The sequence below is a fragment of the Pipistrellus kuhlii genome, unplaced genomic scaffold (assembly GCF_014108245.1).
Source record: "Pipistrellus kuhlii isolate mPipKuh1 unplaced genomic scaffold, mPipKuh1.p scaffold_m20_p_112, whole genome shotgun sequence".
Classification (NCBI taxonomy): Eukaryota; Metazoa; Chordata; class Mammalia; order Chiroptera; family Vespertilionidae; genus Pipistrellus; species Pipistrellus kuhlii.
In genome coordinates this window covers 119,568-136,608 of record NW_023425419.1, presented here as the reverse complement: position 1 = coordinate 136,608, position 17,041 = coordinate 119,568, and the positions used below count along the sequence as shown (strand labels likewise).

At 53.4% G+C, this 17,041-nt stretch overlaps 1 protein-coding gene across 3 annotated transcripts in view; it reads left to right on the top strand.

The window, feature by feature from the left end:
* Positions 1-6,496: 6,496 nt before the first annotated feature.
* Positions 6,497-17,041, top strand: part of YWHAQ (tyrosine 3-monooxygenase/tryptophan 5-monooxygenase activation protein theta) — a 30,063-nt gene continuing 19,518 nt past the window's right edge. For all 3 annotated transcript variants that reach the window (XR_004987020.2, XM_045579740.1, XM_036432546.2), the window contains exons 1-2: positions 6,497-6,627; positions 7,022-7,400. Coding sequence is in view for 2 of the 3 variants with exons in the window: in XM_045579740.1 (XP_045435696.1) it covers positions 7,107-7,400 (294 nt within the window). In the remaining variant the exon portion in view is untranslated. The remainder of the gene's footprint in view (positions 6,628-7,021; positions 7,401-17,041) is intronic.

The window sequence follows — 17,041 nt, the reverse complement described above, 5'->3', positions numbered from 1 at the left end:
CCGAGTTAGGCCCCGAGACTTCAAGGTGGCCCCCTCACATTTCCAGGTGCAAACTAGCAGGTCCCCTCCGGTCACACCCCGCGACAGGCATGGCACCACAGGAAGCCCACAGTGCCACCCGGGAGGCCGACGTGCCCCAAAGACACAGGAGCCTCCAGACCAGGTGTGTCAAACTCAAAGACTAACACGGGCCAAATAAACGAGGCATTCGGCCCCTGGGCCGTGAGTTTGACACGCTTGCTCTAGACATCACCACCACTGATGGGAAATGAGGGTGTCTGGTTTGGGTCGCCCCAGGAGGAGGGCCGAGACGAGGACGGGCGTGGGGCAGTTTACTTGGGAGAGGATCTCAGGAAAAAGGAGGGAACGAAGAATCGGATGGTTAGAGGTGGACCAGCGAGACGGGAGATGGAGCAGGTGGTGTTGGGGAGTTGGATGTGGGAGAGGTCGGCGGAACTCCGGGAGGCCTCGGGCTGGGCCGTGCCTACAGGGAAGGAGGGGCCCAGCGCTGGAGCCGGGACAGGCCCTGCTTGCTTCTGGACAGCTTTGTGAGGAAGCCAGGCACCGGGGAGGGCCCGGCCAGCTCTGTTCACCACTAGGTTGGCCTGATGAGAGAGCCGAAATAATGGCGACCAGAGCTGCTTCCATCTTAGACACCGGTGACCCTCTCTCAGCACCTGCCCTCTCTCTCTCCCCACCCCCACCCCCCTTCCCCAGACTGCATGGGTGAGTCAACCCTGTGCCACGCCATCATGGCCAAGGGTGACCCTGAGAGAGGGCGGTGAAGGATGGAGAAAAGACAGACGAGAAGAAAGCTGGGTCTGGGTGGGACGCTGTCCTCTCTGACGGAGAGTGAGCGACAGCGCCACGGGCCACAAGCCGTGTCTTCATTTTACAGCCGATGCCACAGGCGAAGTTTACAACGTTCTCGTGGGTTTCGATCCTACTCACCTACGCGCACCTGAACCCTATCAAGCCCACGTGGAGCCTCGTGTTCGGACCACAGGTCCAAGCTCACAACCACAGCTGTTGGCTGTCGCTGTGCCGGGAGGCTCTGCCCTCCGGCTGGGACTTGCACGTGACTTTGCCACGAGAGGACTGTGCCCTCTCCTCAGTCCAAGGCTTGAACCTGTCCCAACGCTGTGGCCGCCTCCACACAACACTGTTCTGCTTAGTGCAACCTCCTGGAGCCCTGCTGTGTCAGGCTGCGTGCTTGCCTGGGGACAGGGGACAAAGAGGCACCTTGGTCAGGGTCCTCTGACTGTAAGCAACAGGTGTTTGCGGGGCCACCCGGGGGGCAGCTTGCTCCACTCTGTGCTCTTCCCTCCTAGTGGGTTTGCATCCGACCGAGCACACAGTAGGTGCGCAGGGTGTGTCGCGGCTGGTTCTGGCAACGTCCCTCGATGGCCTCGATTCCCTCTCCAAACACCCTCCCCCAAGGCCTTCCACGGCTGGTCAGAGTCACCGGGGAGCAAGAGCCGTGAAGCTCTGCCCGCAGGAGGGTCACCGCCCATGGGGAGCCTGGGGAGGGGGGAAAGGGACACAGGGGGAGGAGGTACCCTCTCCTTGCAGCTAGATACCAGGAGAGTAGAAACAGAGACTGCTTCTATATGGGCATAAAACCAGCTCTGACTTACTGGCCTACGTCAACTTAGCCACCCACCAGCTTCAGACAACTAATCATTGTTCCCCGCCAGCAAGCCTCAGCTCAGGGCCTCCCTCGTCCGTGGCAAGACCCAGAGTCTATATATATATATATATATATATATATATATATATATATATATATATAAAATTATTTTTCTCAGAGAGGAAGGGAGAGGGATAGAGAGCTAGAAACATCGATGAGAGAGAATCATCGACCAGCTGCCTCCTGCACACCCTCCACTGGGGATGTGCCCGCAACCAATGTACATGCCCTTGACTGGAATCGAACCTGGGACTTTTCAGTCTGCAGACTGATGCTCTATCCCACATGTGTCAAACACAAGGCCCGCGGGCCAAATCCGTCCCGCCAGGTCTTGCAATGTGGCCCGCACCGCGCTGTCATCACTGCACTCCGCTGCGTTTCCATCACAATGACAGTTTATGACTGTTTAGTAAACCATTTGGCCCGCGATTTAGGCTGGATTTTAGATTTTGGCCCCTTCTCTGATTGAGTTCGACACCCCTACTTCTATCCACTGAGCCAAACCGGTTTCGGCAGGACCCAGAGTCTTGTCTGTGCCCTAAAAGACGGGAATCCCAGACCTGGTTTTGAACATTAACCCTCTAGCTTACCGATGTAGACAGGTAATTCAACCGCCTTGGGCCTCAGTTTACCCAGCTGTGCAGTGGGGTCATAATCCCTCACTTGTGTTGAGGAAACCTTAAAGCCCTGGCCGGCTTGGCTCAATGGATAGAGCATCAGCCTGTGGACTGAAGGGTCCCAGGTTCGATTCCTGTCAAGGGCACATACAGGCCTGGGTTGTGGGCTTGATCCCCAGTGGAGGGCATGCAGGAGGCAGCTGATCCATGATGCTCTCTCATCATGGATGTTTCTATTTCTCTCTTTTCTTCTTCCTTCCTCTCTGAAATCAATAAAGAAATACATAATTTTTTTTTAAAGGAAACCTTAAAAACAACAAACCATTCAGCATTATTTTCATGAGACAAATACTTCTGGCAGGGATGCAATAGTTTATCCTGAAAACGAGCTGTGTCTCCTGTGAAGGAACAGCTTTCAGGTGAGAAATGTGTCCAGTGGAGATGTTCTTCTGGGGAAAAGAGGCAGAGACGTGAAGAACAAAGATGCACGGTGAGACTTCTCAAGAAATGACACCCACCCCTCCCGCCACCAGCTTGGAAAGCAGGGACACTTTCTGACGCGGGCGCTAACGTTTGGGGTTGAAATCATCATCGTTCAGGAAAAAAATGGAACAAAGGACACCCCTGCCCTCAGGAAGCTCACCAGCTGACAGGGGAGGGAGGAGGGACTGCTGGGCCATGGACATACACAAAAAGCTTTGAAGAGAGCGTATCGTTTGTGGAGACTTAAAATGCACCTGAAGTTTCTCTAGAGAAGCAGAAGAGACGATACATACCGTATTTTTCGGACCATAAGACGCACTTTTTTCCCCCCAGAAGTGGGGGGGAAAAGTCCCTGCGTCTTATGGTCCAAATATAGCCTACACATATACTTAAAAAAAAAAGTTTTTTTACTTGCCCGGCTCTGTGTGGTCTCTGTGTGCTTGCCCGGCTCTAAAATGGTTCTAAATGCTGCTGTTTACTTTACAGGGTTGATTACATGTGTTTATGACTGTGATGTTGGGTTTTAATGCACATAAAATATTTTAGGACACTATTTGTTTCAGAATCTTTTTTTCTTCATTTCCCTTCTCTAAAAACTGGTGCGTCTTATGGTCCGGAGCGTCTTATGGTCCGAAAAATACGGTAGGTCCTCGGGTTACGTGGGAGATCCGTTCCTATGGGCGACGAACTCAATTTTTGCCGTGAAGATCAAACCTCAGACGAAGAGCAGGGCTGGGATTTGGGGCCTTCTGGCTTCCAGTCAGCGTCCTGGCAGCCTCTCACCGAGGCCCTTAGAGAACAGTAAGGAGACCACCCGACAAAGAAAGAGCAGCTTTGTGTCCTTCTCATTCGTGGTCTGTTCCCGAGTCCTCCAGGGACAGCGGCCAGGGATGCTCACCCCGTGGCCCGTTCACGAGGACGGAGCCCCTAGAAGACAGAGTCTGGTCAGCCTTTCTGAGCTGCACCGAGATAGCGTACCGCAGCACCGAGCAGAGGCAGGAGAGCCTCAGGGCAGAGACCTGCGGCACAGGCTCCGTCCAGGCTCTGCCCCCCCATGAGCTGGGCGACTCTGTGCAGGACACCTGCCCTCCCTGGGCCTCCGCTTCCTGCTCTGTGATCACAACAGCCCCGATGTCAGAGTGGCATCAGGCAAGTTCAACGCTCGAAGACGTGTGTTGGGCCCGTGTGCTCACTCACTAGACGGGAGCTCTGTGTGTCCGCCTCCGGGCACCTCCCGAGCCTTCCGGTTCTCAGCCTGCGTTCTCCAGGTGCCGAGGAGCTTAGGTCTGAGCGCGCTCCTCCGTCCCCATAAAGCCCTTAGCGAGGTCACAGGGTGCGATGGTTCCTGAGCAGCTTGGCCCCCAATTCCAGATGATCCTAATAAAGAAGCGGGCGCTCCGTACGTATTTGATGATTGAACGAGAACAGGCATTTCAGGCTGAGCTGCAGGTGCGCAGTCACATCTCGCCCAAGGTCACCTGGGAGGTGGCAGTGCAGCCCGGGCTTTGGACAAAGCATTCCTGTGCTTGTCCCCTCCCTCCCTCCCTCCCACAAAGGCTCAGGCCCTGACAGTCCCCGCCCCGCGCGCCCTTCTCCCCCCATCTACCTCCACTGGTCCCTCCCTGACTGAGCTGTCTCTCATTCCAGTCACTGGTCACCCAGAAAGCATTTTCTCTGACCTTCCACATGCAAATTCTTTCCAATGGGATTCCTTGGTGTCGGCTCCACCCCAGCCCACACGGCCATAAACATGCGTGTGTCTGCAGCCCGGCCCGGGGATTCCAGAAATAACAGCGGGGCCCTCCGTTAGGATGCCGGGCACAGGAAGGCATTTCTGCAGGAGGACACGGGCCCCTCCCAGCCCGGCTGCCCCGGTCCCTCACAGCACAAAGCAGCCTTTGCCAGCCGGACAGGGAGGGGCAGCTGGTGGGAGCCCTGGTTTCTGAAAAGTCAGCACCTCCCTCGATGGGTCTGCATGCTCAGAGCTTGCTTGCTTGAGATGCTCTACATCTGCTCCCGTCTCCACTTCCAATCTGAAATGCTTTCCTAGCTGTGGCATCTTTTGCTTTCTTTTGAAATTTCTATTATTATTATTATTTTAAGTATTATTATTTTAAATGTTTTTATTTATTTCAGAGAGGAAGGGATAGGGAGAGAAACATAGAAACTTCAGTGATGAGAGAGAATCATGGATCTGCTGCCTCCTGAACGCCCCACCCTGGGGATGGAGCCGCAACCCAGGCCTGTGCCCTGACCCAGAATCAAACTGTGACCTCCTGGGTCATAGGTCAACGCTCAACCCCTGAGCCGCACCTGCCGTTCTACTTAATTATTTTTATTTGTCTATTTGGCATCCTTTGTTTTCAGGGACCCATTCTCCCTCGGATGTGCTGGAGCGGAATCGTGGCCAAGTGCGCACAGATGGCAATGTTCACGTGCAGACGACACAAAAGCAGGTTTCCGGGCGCCCAGGACAGCCGCCTTTCCCGGGAGGGCACTGGGGATGTGCCAGGAGGGAAGCGAGGGCTGGAGGGCAGTGTCTCCTGGGCACAGGGAAAGGAAGGTGCCAGCGATGACCCCAAATTAACGGCATGCGGGGCAATCTTCCTCGGCTCCCAAGGCCTGCACTGGGAGCCAGTCAGGAGTCTCCATCCAGGGAGAGTAGCTTTCCGGGCGGCCCCTCAAACACAAGGCCAGAACACAAAGTGTGCACACACAACACAACGATGTGGGAAATGCGCATTTAGACGCATCATCTGAAAAGGCTGGAAAGAACTCTAAAAATGGTTGCTTTTTGGGGGTAGAGGGGTGGGGAGGGATTAATGGGTGTTTTTCTTCAAAATGATCTTTAATGTCATTTCTCACTTTATTTTTTCATTTTTCTCATTTTTATTAAGGTATTATATGTGTACATATCTTACCATTGCCCCCCCCCCCCACTCCCCCTCATTTCTCACTTTAAAGAAAATCACGATACCTGGCATTGCCAGGGAGACCTGCCTGGACTTCCTGGGAGTGTTTTACAGGGGGAAGGAATTTCAGGTTTTAGGTGCCCAAGTCGGAAACACTTGCATTTCTCATGTCAAAGCCATGCCTGAGCCCCTTTCTCCAGCAGCTCGTTCCTCCTGGGGGGGGGATGGGATCGTGTCTAACTCGCAGCCCGGCTCCCAGCGTCCTTCAGGGCCGGGCTCGGTGGAGGGAGCTCCAAACCTTTGTCACGCACAGGGAGGGAGGGAGGCGGCGGAGAGAAAGGCGCCGGTGCAACCCCACAGCCCAGGGTGTCGCCCTGGCGGGCCGGGCCTGGCCGCGTGGGGCCGCAGCTGCCCCGGGCCGCGCGATGCCAGGCCGCTCTGCACCGCGGCTGCGGCGGGCGAGGCCGGGCGAGCCTCTGGCTCCCGGGCCGCACCCACTCGGCGCCGGGGACGCCGGGGAAGGCGGAGGGGAGGGGGGAGCCTGAGGGCGGCGGCGGCGGCGGCATCGCAATGGCAACAGTGACGTCCTTGTACCCTGGATCTAATTGGAGGAAACCCCGTGGCCAGAGCCGCAGCCTGCCGGCCAACCGAGCTTGCCCAGGCCGACCCACCCTGCGAGCCGCCGCGGGCCCGCGCGCCCCGCCCCCCGCGCCCCCTTCCGCGCGCTCGGGCCCCATTGGCCGGCGGCGGCGCGGGGGGCGGGACTCCCCGGGGCCCCTCGGCGCGCCATTGGCCGGCGGGAGCTAGGCCGCGGCGCCGGCGCCCCGCCCCTCGGCGGCGGGCTAGGCTGAGACGGGAGGGTCCTCGCCGAGCGCCAGGAGCGGACCGAGGTGGTGGGACTCGCCGCGGCCGCGGAGACGTGAAGGTGAGCGCGGGCGTCCCGGGCCCCGCCTGGGCCTGGCGGCCGGGCCCGCGGGCGGGGCGGGGACCGGCCCCGGGGAGGCGGGCGGCCTGGACGCCGCTCTCCTTCGGGGCGGCTCCGGCGGGAAAGGGCGAGCCAACGGCCGCTTCCATCTTGGGCAGGGCCGGGCCGGGCGGGCGGGCGGGCGGGCGGGCGCGGCCCTTCCTCCTCCGCCGCCTCCGCCTCCTCCGCCCCCGCCCCGGGCCGCCCGCGCCGGGGCCCCCTCGCGGCCCGCGGGGAGCGTGGGCGGGGGAGGGAAATTCAACCGAGCGGCGCGCGGGGCGGACAAAAGGGGCGGCGGGCGGCGGGCATTGTCTGACGGCGCCGCCCCCGCCCCGCCCCGCCCCGCCGCCCGCAGGCCGTCCGCCCGCCGCCGCCGCCGACCCGGACCCCGACCCGCCGGTGCCGCCCGCGCCCCTGCCCGCGCCCCTGCCCGCGCCCCGATGGAGAAGACGGAGCTGATCCAGAAGGCGAAGCTGGCCGAGCAGGCCGAGCGCTACGACGACATGGCCACCTGCATGAAGGCCGTGACGGAGCAGGGCGCCGAGCTGTCCAACGAGGAGCGCAACCTGCTGTCGGTGGCCTACAAGAACGTGGTGGGCGGCCGCCGCTCCGCCTGGCGGGTCATCTCCAGCATCGAGCAGAAGACGGACACGTCGGACAAGAAGCTGCAGCTCATCAAGGACTACCGGGAGAAGGTGGAGTCGGAGCTGCGCTCCATCTGCACCGCCGTGCTGGTGAGTGTCCCCGTGCAGGGCCGCGCCCGCCCGGACCGGGTGCGAGGGCAGCGGGCCGGGGGGCAGCGCCCGCCCGGAGCGGGTGCGAGGGCAGCGGGCCGGGGAGCAGCGCCCGCCCGGAGGGGGTGCGAGACCAGCGGGCCGGGGGGCAGCGCCCGCCCGGACCGGGTGCGAGGGCAGCGGGCCGGGGGGCAGCGCCCGCCCGGACCGGGTGCGAGGGCAGCGGGCCGGGGGGCAGCGCCCGCCCGGAGGGGGTGCGAGGGCAGCGAGCCTCGGGCTCCGGAGCGGGCTCTCCCCGTGGCGGCTGCGAGCAGCTGCCTCAGCAGCGGCAGCAGGCCTTTCCCGGGGTGGCTGCCCCCTGCCCTCCCCGTGGGGCCGGGAGACACCCAGGCGGGGTTCCCCGCGGCCGAAAGGGGCCTCTCGGCTCGCCCAGGCCGCCTGGGACCCCTGGACCCGCATGCAAGCCATCCCCGGGCTCAGGCTCCGGCTGAGAAGGGGCAGGCGGGCACCTTTTGCAAAGACGCCCATGTGTGTGGGAGGCCTTCCCACGCTGGCCGGGGACTTCATTTTGCAAATCTGAACGGGTCACTTCATTTTTCAAGGGAGAGCTTATCGGTGGAGCTTTTTCGCTGCTCAGAAGGCGGGGAGGGGGCAACTCCACCTAAAGGGGAGTCTCGGGTTTGGTGCCGTTTCTGCAGGGAAACACCCACGGCGGGGCTTGCAATGCTCCCTGTGCGGGGCTGCGGGGCAGCCGGAGAGCTTTCCAGCTTCCGAGCTGTCCGCACTGGCCGCGGGGCCTGCGATGGAGCGGTGAGCGTCCTGATTCACCTTCTTGGCGCTGTCACTGCACGGGTCTTTTGAGCAAAGATAGGTTTTTGAGACTTAAGTACCAGCGTGACATCCTGGAGTGGTGAACTTCTCTCACCTACTTTTCTAACACAGTAATGTGATCCCAGCAGCCACGGAGATGGCTGGTGAGGGGGCAAGAAAGCCTTGCCGGGGTGCGCCGAGTGCCTTATTTAGGAATTATTTGCGTGCGTAGTTGTGTTCGTCGGTATCTTAGCTTCCACTCCCTGCCTGGCACAGGGAGGCACTTCACCAAGGGCAGGCTCATAGATTCCAGAGGGTAACGGGGGCTTTTCTAGGTTTGGGGGGGCTCACGAAGCACATGTCAGCTCTCTTCAGTGATTATTGCCCTGCAGTCATTCCCAACTACCGCAAAATCTGTTCCTGTTCTCTAGCAAGTTAATTCTGAGCCAAAGGAATATTTTTTTAACCCATGGCTCTTAAAATTTTAGTATCTATGATGGCATATGTGGAGAAGAGTTTTGCTTAATTGCTAAGTCACTTGGTATAAAAAAAAAATTGTCCTCCCCTGAAATTAAGACAATTTTTTGTATAAGTGAAATAGAAGAGTTTAACTTTATCAATCTGAGGCATAAATAAAATATTTTATTGGTGAAATTGCCTGAGTCTAATTGTGACTTACTGGCCAACCCGTCATTAAAACCCTAGCAAAGGCTACCTTCCACTTGACAGCTGTGTTGGAGAGCTTGGCTGAGCTCATGAGCAGTATGAGGAAGAACACAGCTGAGCCCTGGTGTTGTCCTCCAAACATAGGAGTGAATGCGAGAAAACCAAAACGTAAAGGATAGAATTCCCGTAAAGTGGTTTTGAACAAGTTATGTCTATTTGTGTGTGTGTGTGTGTGTGTGTGTGTGTGTTTTAGTATATTTTTATTGATTTCAGAGAGGGGGGTGGGGAAGGGAGAGAGAGAGAGGTAGAAACATCAATGATGAGAGAATCATTGACCTGCTGCCTCCTGCATGCCCCCTACTGGGGATGGAGCCCACAACCTGGACATGTGCCCTTAACAGGAAGTGAACCTGGGATTCTTGCAGACCGAAGCTCTATCCACGGAGCCAAACCAGTTCTGTAGTTTTAAGGAAGCAGAACCCTCAGGAAAGGCTTCCCAAAGCGTGGTTTTGGGAGTGAACGTTGAGGGAGGTGGAGGTTGGGAGGGGTCAGTATTCCAGGCAGAAGGAATGGACAGGACGGGCCTGACTCAGGAAAAAGGTTCGGGGTGGGGAACAAAGTGTGTGTAGAGCTGCTGCAGGAGAAACACCTGGAGAAGGGAAGAGCCACATGAGCATGAACGCCAGGGGGTTCCTCATTGGGGTGCTGTGGGGAGACATTGGAGATTTCTTAATGACTTGTGTAGCGTGGGTTGGCAACACCCAGAGCCGAGTTTGTCAAAATGGTGAGGAAAGGAGTGAAAGCTGCCATTGCTGCACATGGTGCCGTAGTGAGGTTTCCTTTCCTGCGTGAACAGGAAGGAGAAGACGGTGTGAGGAAGGAGGTGCACTCCTACAGGAGACTAGTAATAGTAACAGCGTAGAAGCAAAATATTGGTCCTAAATAGCAGAGATCCTCAGCCTCCTCTTTCCCTACAGAGAGTAGGTTGGGAGTGAGATTATTTGAACTATTTACTCAAAATGAACATGGTGGACGACTTAACCCTTTTGTAAGCACTGTATTGAGAGGCTACTCAACTGTGAGGCAGAAAGTATATTACAAATCCAAAGGAGCCGAAACCGGTTTGGCTCAGTGGATAGAGCGTCGGCCTGCGGACTGAAAGGTCCCGGGTTCGATTCTGGTCAGGGCACATGCCTGGGTTGTGGGCTTGATCCCCAGTAGGGGGCATGCAGGAAGCAGCCCATCAATGATCCTCTCATCATTGATGTTTCTCTATCTCTCCCTTCCTCTCTGAAATCAATAAAAATATTAAAAAATAAAGGGCCCAAATGACCAAACTCTATAGATTAAATCAGATATTAGAGAAGATTTTACCAAGTTATCTCTGTGTCCCAGTGTCATTGTGAAACCAGAGGGTTGGGCTAAAATTTTTAGGTCTCTTTCAAGTCTGATTTTTTTTTTGGGGGGGGGACTATAAAATTATATAGGCTCTAGCTGTTTTTTAAAGTTCAGTTTGGAGAACATATCAATGGTATATGAAATGTAGAAAAACTAATAATGACTTTAGTGAAATGGCTTCAGGGAGGGGTATACAGACATCATTGGTAATCGTAATTCAAAATTTAAGTGAAAAAGATTAAGTTGTAGGACAACCAAGCAGCGTGTGAGATGTGTGTCATTAAGCACTTGGGCATGAGGTCTGGGCAAACTGATGAAATCAAAGGATCCACAGAACCTTCTGGGACTTAGAACAATCTCTCTCCTGGACCAGATGACAGCCTTGGGGTAACCTTTGTCTCAGCCTCATGTTACTTCTCACGTTGATGGTCTTCCCAACAGGCTGCTTTGGTGATGTATTATATTAAACCGTTTCAGGACTGAGGTCCATGTTCTGACTTTTCCAATATTAAAATGGTATATAGAAACTAAGGTTGCTGTGTCAGTATGCAAAGGCTCTGTAAACTTTAGTATGCTTGAATTTAGGTAGGTTATAAATTAATCTCTTAATGACAATGTATAGTGCTGGTTGTGATTTTGAAGTAACACTGATTACATTATTTTTGATAGTTAATTAATCTTAATGTAATTTTATTGACATATTGGGAAAGTTATGGGCTCTGGAATCAAGACAGATTGTTTTTGAATCATTGCTTCATAACCGTATAGTTTTGTGACTGGACAAGCTTGTTGATCTCAGGCTCTGTTTCTTCATCCATAAATTAGTGATGATGGTGCCTGCTATTATAGGCTTGTAATTAAAACAATAACTGACAGTTATTGGGCACTTATATCCGTTAACCACTATCTTAAGCACTTCACATACTGACTTTGTTCCCATGAGTTAGGTTTGGTGGTATTGTTTCTGTGTGACGGGAGAGGACTGGGCCATAGGGAGTGAGGAACGTGTCCGGCACCCCAAGCCTGGTGAGAGGTGGAGCCGCTGGTGAGCCTCCAGGTGGAATGGAACATGTTTGTCCCTCCACACGGGGGACTGACTGGCGCGCACAGTGTGAGCCATGAGCCTCGGTTTTGAGGAATTTGTGTGGTTCAAGATAGACAAGACGCGATGTCTGTAAGCTAAGAGGGCGGGGAGATTGCTCTGGTGGGGAAACTGCCAGAATTGTCATTTTGAAGCCCTGCTCATTTACAGAATATTGCAATAAAATCCACCTTGACTGTAGACCTTTCTGGCTTTTAGATTATAAGCTCCTTGAAGACAAAAGTTGTGTTCCTGGAGAGTGAAATGGAGTGGAATATTGCACATGTAGGCATATGAATGTAAGTTAGGCCCGTGCTTCCCAGGGGTCTTACATTTACCCCAGGAGACAGTGGGCCATGCTGGAGACAGATTTGATGGGTGGGGGCTGCTAACATGATGAGTAGAGGCCTGGGCGCTTCTAAACATCACATGCATGGGGAAATCCCCACAATAGGACTTACCAGCCCAGAACGTCAGTAATGCCTCAAAGGGCATTTGGTGCTTCAGTGGTAGAATTTTGCCTCCCAGAACGTCAGTAATGCCAAGGTGGGAAACTCAGAGCTAGTCAGCCAGGTGAGCTGCTAGCCGGCACCAGTTGAACTGTTTCAGTGGAACCGGTCTTTCCCACAGATCTTCGCTCTCCGTGTACATTCTTTCCCACGATGAGCAGTATTCCATGATCTCTGTCACCGGGCCTGTGCTCAGTCGAATTGGGCCGAGTGGTACTATAATACATCACGTGTTGTATGCTCTGGTTCACTGACTGATGATGTGCCTGCCTCCTGGATGAGTGCTGCCGGCTTTCCTGAGAGAAGGGAGAAACTCTCACTGGTACAGGTGGTGAGGCCGTGGCGATAAGGACCTGTCAGTGTAATGAATGCTTTCTTATAGGACAGCCTTAGAGTGCTGCTTGTGAGTGTTGGGTGATTCTGGGAAATAAATGAGAAGGTATATGGAACCATAAATGTACTGCTTTTCAGGCCAAACTTAAAAGGTGTGTGTGTGTGTGTGTGTGTGTGTATGTGTGTGGACCAGGGCACAAAATTCGTGAGCGGTGGGGGCCTCAGCCAGACCTGTACCCTCTCCAATCTGGGAGCCCTCGGGGGATGTCCTACTGGCGGCTTAGGCCCGCTCCCCGCGGTTTACTGCTCTCTGTGGACCTATCTGCTCATTGTCGCCACAGGCCCTGCTGTCTGCTCTCTGCGGGGCTTGCTTGCCCTTCACCATGGTGAGAGTTAAAGGACTGGGGCACTGGGCGCTGCCATCTGGTGGCTATGGATGCCGCCATCTTTGTGATGGTCAATATGCATATTTCCTCTTTATTAAATAGAATTTATATTTCAGAGAGAGGAAAGGGGAGCAAGAGAGAAATAGAAACATCAGTGATGAAAAAGGATCATTGATTGGCTGCCTCCTGTACGCCCTCCACTGGGGATTGAGCCTGAAATCTGGGGCTATGCCCTGACGGGGAACTGAACCATGACCTGGTCTGTGAGCCACACTGGCAGGGCATCAGGTCGGACTTTTTAAGCCCGAGTAACTTTCACTGATATTACTCATCTAGAATTAGCACTTCTATTTTCCCTCTTGTTTTGCTCATTCCACCAAGCAAACACTTGAACACAGCTCAGTGTTCTTTCTTTTAAAAACTGGAGAAGTAGATGTCTGCCGTGAAACCTATATCAGTGTTCTAACCTTTCTGCCTGGTACAATATGCCTACTTTTCAGTGTGGCGCTGCCCTTGGGATTCAGACGGACGGCGAGGAGGTGAGAACGGTCCCGGGAAAGGGTCACGCACCCCTTAGTCCGAAAACGCTCCAGACGATTTGGGGCTGATCGCAGAGACAGGTAGTTGGTTTGGTGGAGTCAAAACTTAGATTTGGGAAGAACTAAGTATTCCATTAACACCCTTTTGCTGTATGAAAGTTAATTTCTATGTAATTTAGCTTTCAACATACTGTAAAATTATATATAACATTGAAACATCCATTTGCACAGGAAATGGTATAGATTGAAGTGACTTTATCAAGCTACCCTATCCCCTCAGCCCCTATCCACAGGGACACATTCCAAGACCCCAGTGGATGCGTGAAACCGTGGGTAGTGCCCCCTATAGAGACTGCGTGAGAACTGATGGCTTCTCTTTTGCACGTTTGATTGCCAGCATCGCTGTCCTCTGCTTTGGGACATCAGGAAGTAAAGTAGGGCTACCGCCCATCCGATGCTGAGCTGGCTGCTCACGGGCTAACGGGCAGGACGTCCTTCAGGGAGACACTGGACAAGGGAGGGAGTGATGAGTGACATCCTGGCAGGACGAAGTGGTGCCGCACAAGATTTCATGACAATGCTGACAAAAGCATGCAATTTAAAACTTAGGCATTGTTTGTTTCTGGAATTTTCCATGTAATATCTTTGGACTGGGGTTGACCGTGGGTAATTGAAATCAAGGAGAGCAAAACTATGGATAAGGGGCACTGCTGCGCTGATGGCGCCATGGGGACTTTCATTTCTCCCTCCCCTTTCCCACACCTGCCAAAACATTCAAAGGTGCTGATTTTGATGAAGTCAGTTTTGTGGGTTTTTTATTAATAGGTTGCTTGTGTTTTTGATGAAATACCTAAGAAACCATTGCCTGATCCAAGGCCATGAAAACTTACCCTGGTGCTTTCACTGAGAGGGGTATTGTCTGGCTCTTACGTTATGGTTTTGGTTCATTTTGAGTTAATTCCAAGGTGGTTTGGCCCAGCCTTCTTCGTTCTTTTCATGTGGCTGCCCAGTTGTCACGTATGAAAAAGACTCTTAATTTGACACGTCAGCTTATGCAATAATCAGCAGTAGTTTGGCATAAAGTTAACTTAAGGAAAATTTATAATTACCTCATTCTTTGTGCTCCAGCTAAATTGTTTACCTAAACACTCCCGTATTCTGCTTCCATCCCACCACTGCTTTCTCGTTTGTAAAGCCTTTTCCCTTTCCTAAAAGTGGACATCATACCTGTCCTGCAAGGTACAATGTAGGTGTCATTGCCCTCGTCCCATAGTCAGTTAAAACTATAACAATATTTTAGATCCCTTTTCTTGCCGTTACAGGTTTAGTTCCTCAGCTGGTTAGCTGTGAACTCAAATTCAGCTTTTCTCCTTCAGTGCTCTTTCCATCCCCACTGCCTTTACCGTGAAGCCTTTTACACCCCTGCTTCTAGAGCAGTGTTTCCCAAACTTTTGACATATGTGCACCCCTTCTATAATTTTCGTAACGCTGAGTACCCATCGTACTCATGAGAACGTAGAATTGGGCGCAGCTAAGCACTGTGCAGTGCATATCCCCACCAAACTCCGGTGCAACGCGTACCCCCACCAGACTTCCCACACCCCTGGGGGCACACGTACTGCACTAGATCATTCTCCTGTCTGGCTTCTGTCTAGTGTGGAAGTGGTGGAGAATCACGTCTTTCTGCATCCTAGCTCTTCAACCAGAGAGGCTTGCTTCTATCTCTTTTACTAGGTGCTGGTTTTCCTGTAAAGACCCGGGGGAGAAAGTAATGGCTGCTTTTAACCGTTCACGGTCATTGCCACACCAGGTGGAGTCCAAGCTCCTTAACGGGACGGAGCCCCCCGGCCTTTGCCTGGCTCCAGCCTCCGTTCTCGCTGGTCTTCCTCCCTCCTCTTCAGCTGCGGAGCTTCCCAGCACGTGTGCCGTGTGCTCTCACCTTGGCTGGTTCTCCCACATGAAAGAAGGTGCTGCCACACGAATGGCGTCTTCTCTTCTCCACGCCGTCTGATGAGGCCGCTCCGCTTGGTCTGGAGCTTGCGGGGTGCGGGTGCTCTGGCTGGCTGTGCAGTGCCCACGCAGACCTGCTGGGGAGCGGGCAGGCTGTGTAAGGAGAAGAGCCGTTTCCCTCTGTACCAATGGAGCAGTGCTGTACTCCCCACGGTGGCTTCTGTGCTGCACTCAGTAGTTCATTGACTATTCGCAGTACCCCGCCAGGTTTAGCAGCAAGTGCAGTCCCTGCCCGGTGCCCTGTGACAGCGCTGTAGGCCAGCGGCTGGAGCAGAGGGCTGTGTGTGAGACAGCACAGGTCAGTGTGTGTGGCATGGGCTGGCCACAGGTGGGAGATTCATCTGTAGTCATGGGGTGATTTCTGTAACGTACAAACGGCTTAATTCAGTTTGTCACCGACTTACACAGACAGCTCCTGGGAAAGGGCGCTGCTGTCTTCACTGGCACAGCTGTTACTGATCTCTAATAGCATCCTGAGGGTAAAGCAGAATGTGACCTATTTACTAAGCTAGCAAGGTGTTTGGCTCATTTGAGTTATAAGAACATCCTTTTTATTAGATAATCAAGATGTCTGTCCAGCCGAAACCGGTTTGGCTCAGTAGATAGAGCGTCGTCCAGGGGACTGAAAGGGCCCGGGTTTGATTCCTGTCAAGGGCATGTACGTTGGTGGCAGGAACATCCCCAGTGGGGGGTGTGCAGGAGGCAGCTGATCGATGTTTCTCTCTCATCCATGTTTCTAACTCTCTATCTCGCTCCCTTCTCTCTGTAAAAAATCAATAATATATATACATATATGTATATATACACACACACTATATATATATACATACATATATATATATATATATATATATATATATATATATATGATGTCTGTTCAGTTAGATTACTTATGACTAAACTGAGATTTGACTTACTGTTTTGTTTTCCTTTAAAAAAAGAAAAACTTGTTTTTCTACTATCATGTCTTTTCCTTCACAAACAGTGGCTGTAGTAGTTTCTGGACACCAGTAAATAGCAAGTATCTAAGGCAGTGCGGTTGTCAACCGTCCTAACGCCACAACCCTTTAATCTAGCTCCTCATGCTGTGGTGACCCCAACCATAGAATTATTTTCATTGCTACTTCATCACTGTGATTCTGCTGCTGTTATGAATCGTAATGTAAATATCTGTGGTTTCCGATGGCCTGAGGCGACCCTGCTAGCGGCTCTCAGCCTGTGGGCCGCAGCATTAGACAGGCTGAGAACCGCTGCCTTAGAGCCGATTGGCAGCAGAGCACAGAGTGGATGAGAGAGAAGAGCCCTAAAGCCTGGGAGCGCCATGAGTTATTGGATCCGTTGGGGTGAAGTGATAGGGCTGACTCGGGTATAGGAATAGGAATGGGGCTGGGGAGCTCTAGGTCAAATGCTGTGGGCGTGAAGCCTGCTCAGGTGGGCAGTGGGGAGAAGAGTCAGAGGCAGCGCTGATGAGCCTGGTAGCTAGGATCAGAGTCTGTTCCTTCCTTCAGTGGTTCCTAGTTAAGAAAGAGGAGCCATATGCTCCCAAAGTTATTTGTCTGAGAAGTTCTCCAAACAAAGTCTGGACGTGGAGAAAATTTACATCCAGGGCTTGGATGATTATGAGGCCAAAGAAGCATTTGATTGCACCCAGATTTCTAACTAGGACGGCGCGAGTGATTCTCCTAAGACAGAAAATTGAAGGGGGAGGGGCGGTCCTCACCAGTAGATTGTGTTAGGAAGGCAGAACTAATGTTTTCTTAAATGAGTAAGTTTCAAGTTCCAAAGGCCTAGTCAGGTGTGTGTGTGTGTGTGTGTGTGTGTGTGTATGTATATGTATCCTATATAATAAAAGGCTAATATGCAAATTGTCCCCTTGACCAGGAGTTCAACCTGCAGGCAGGCTGGCCAA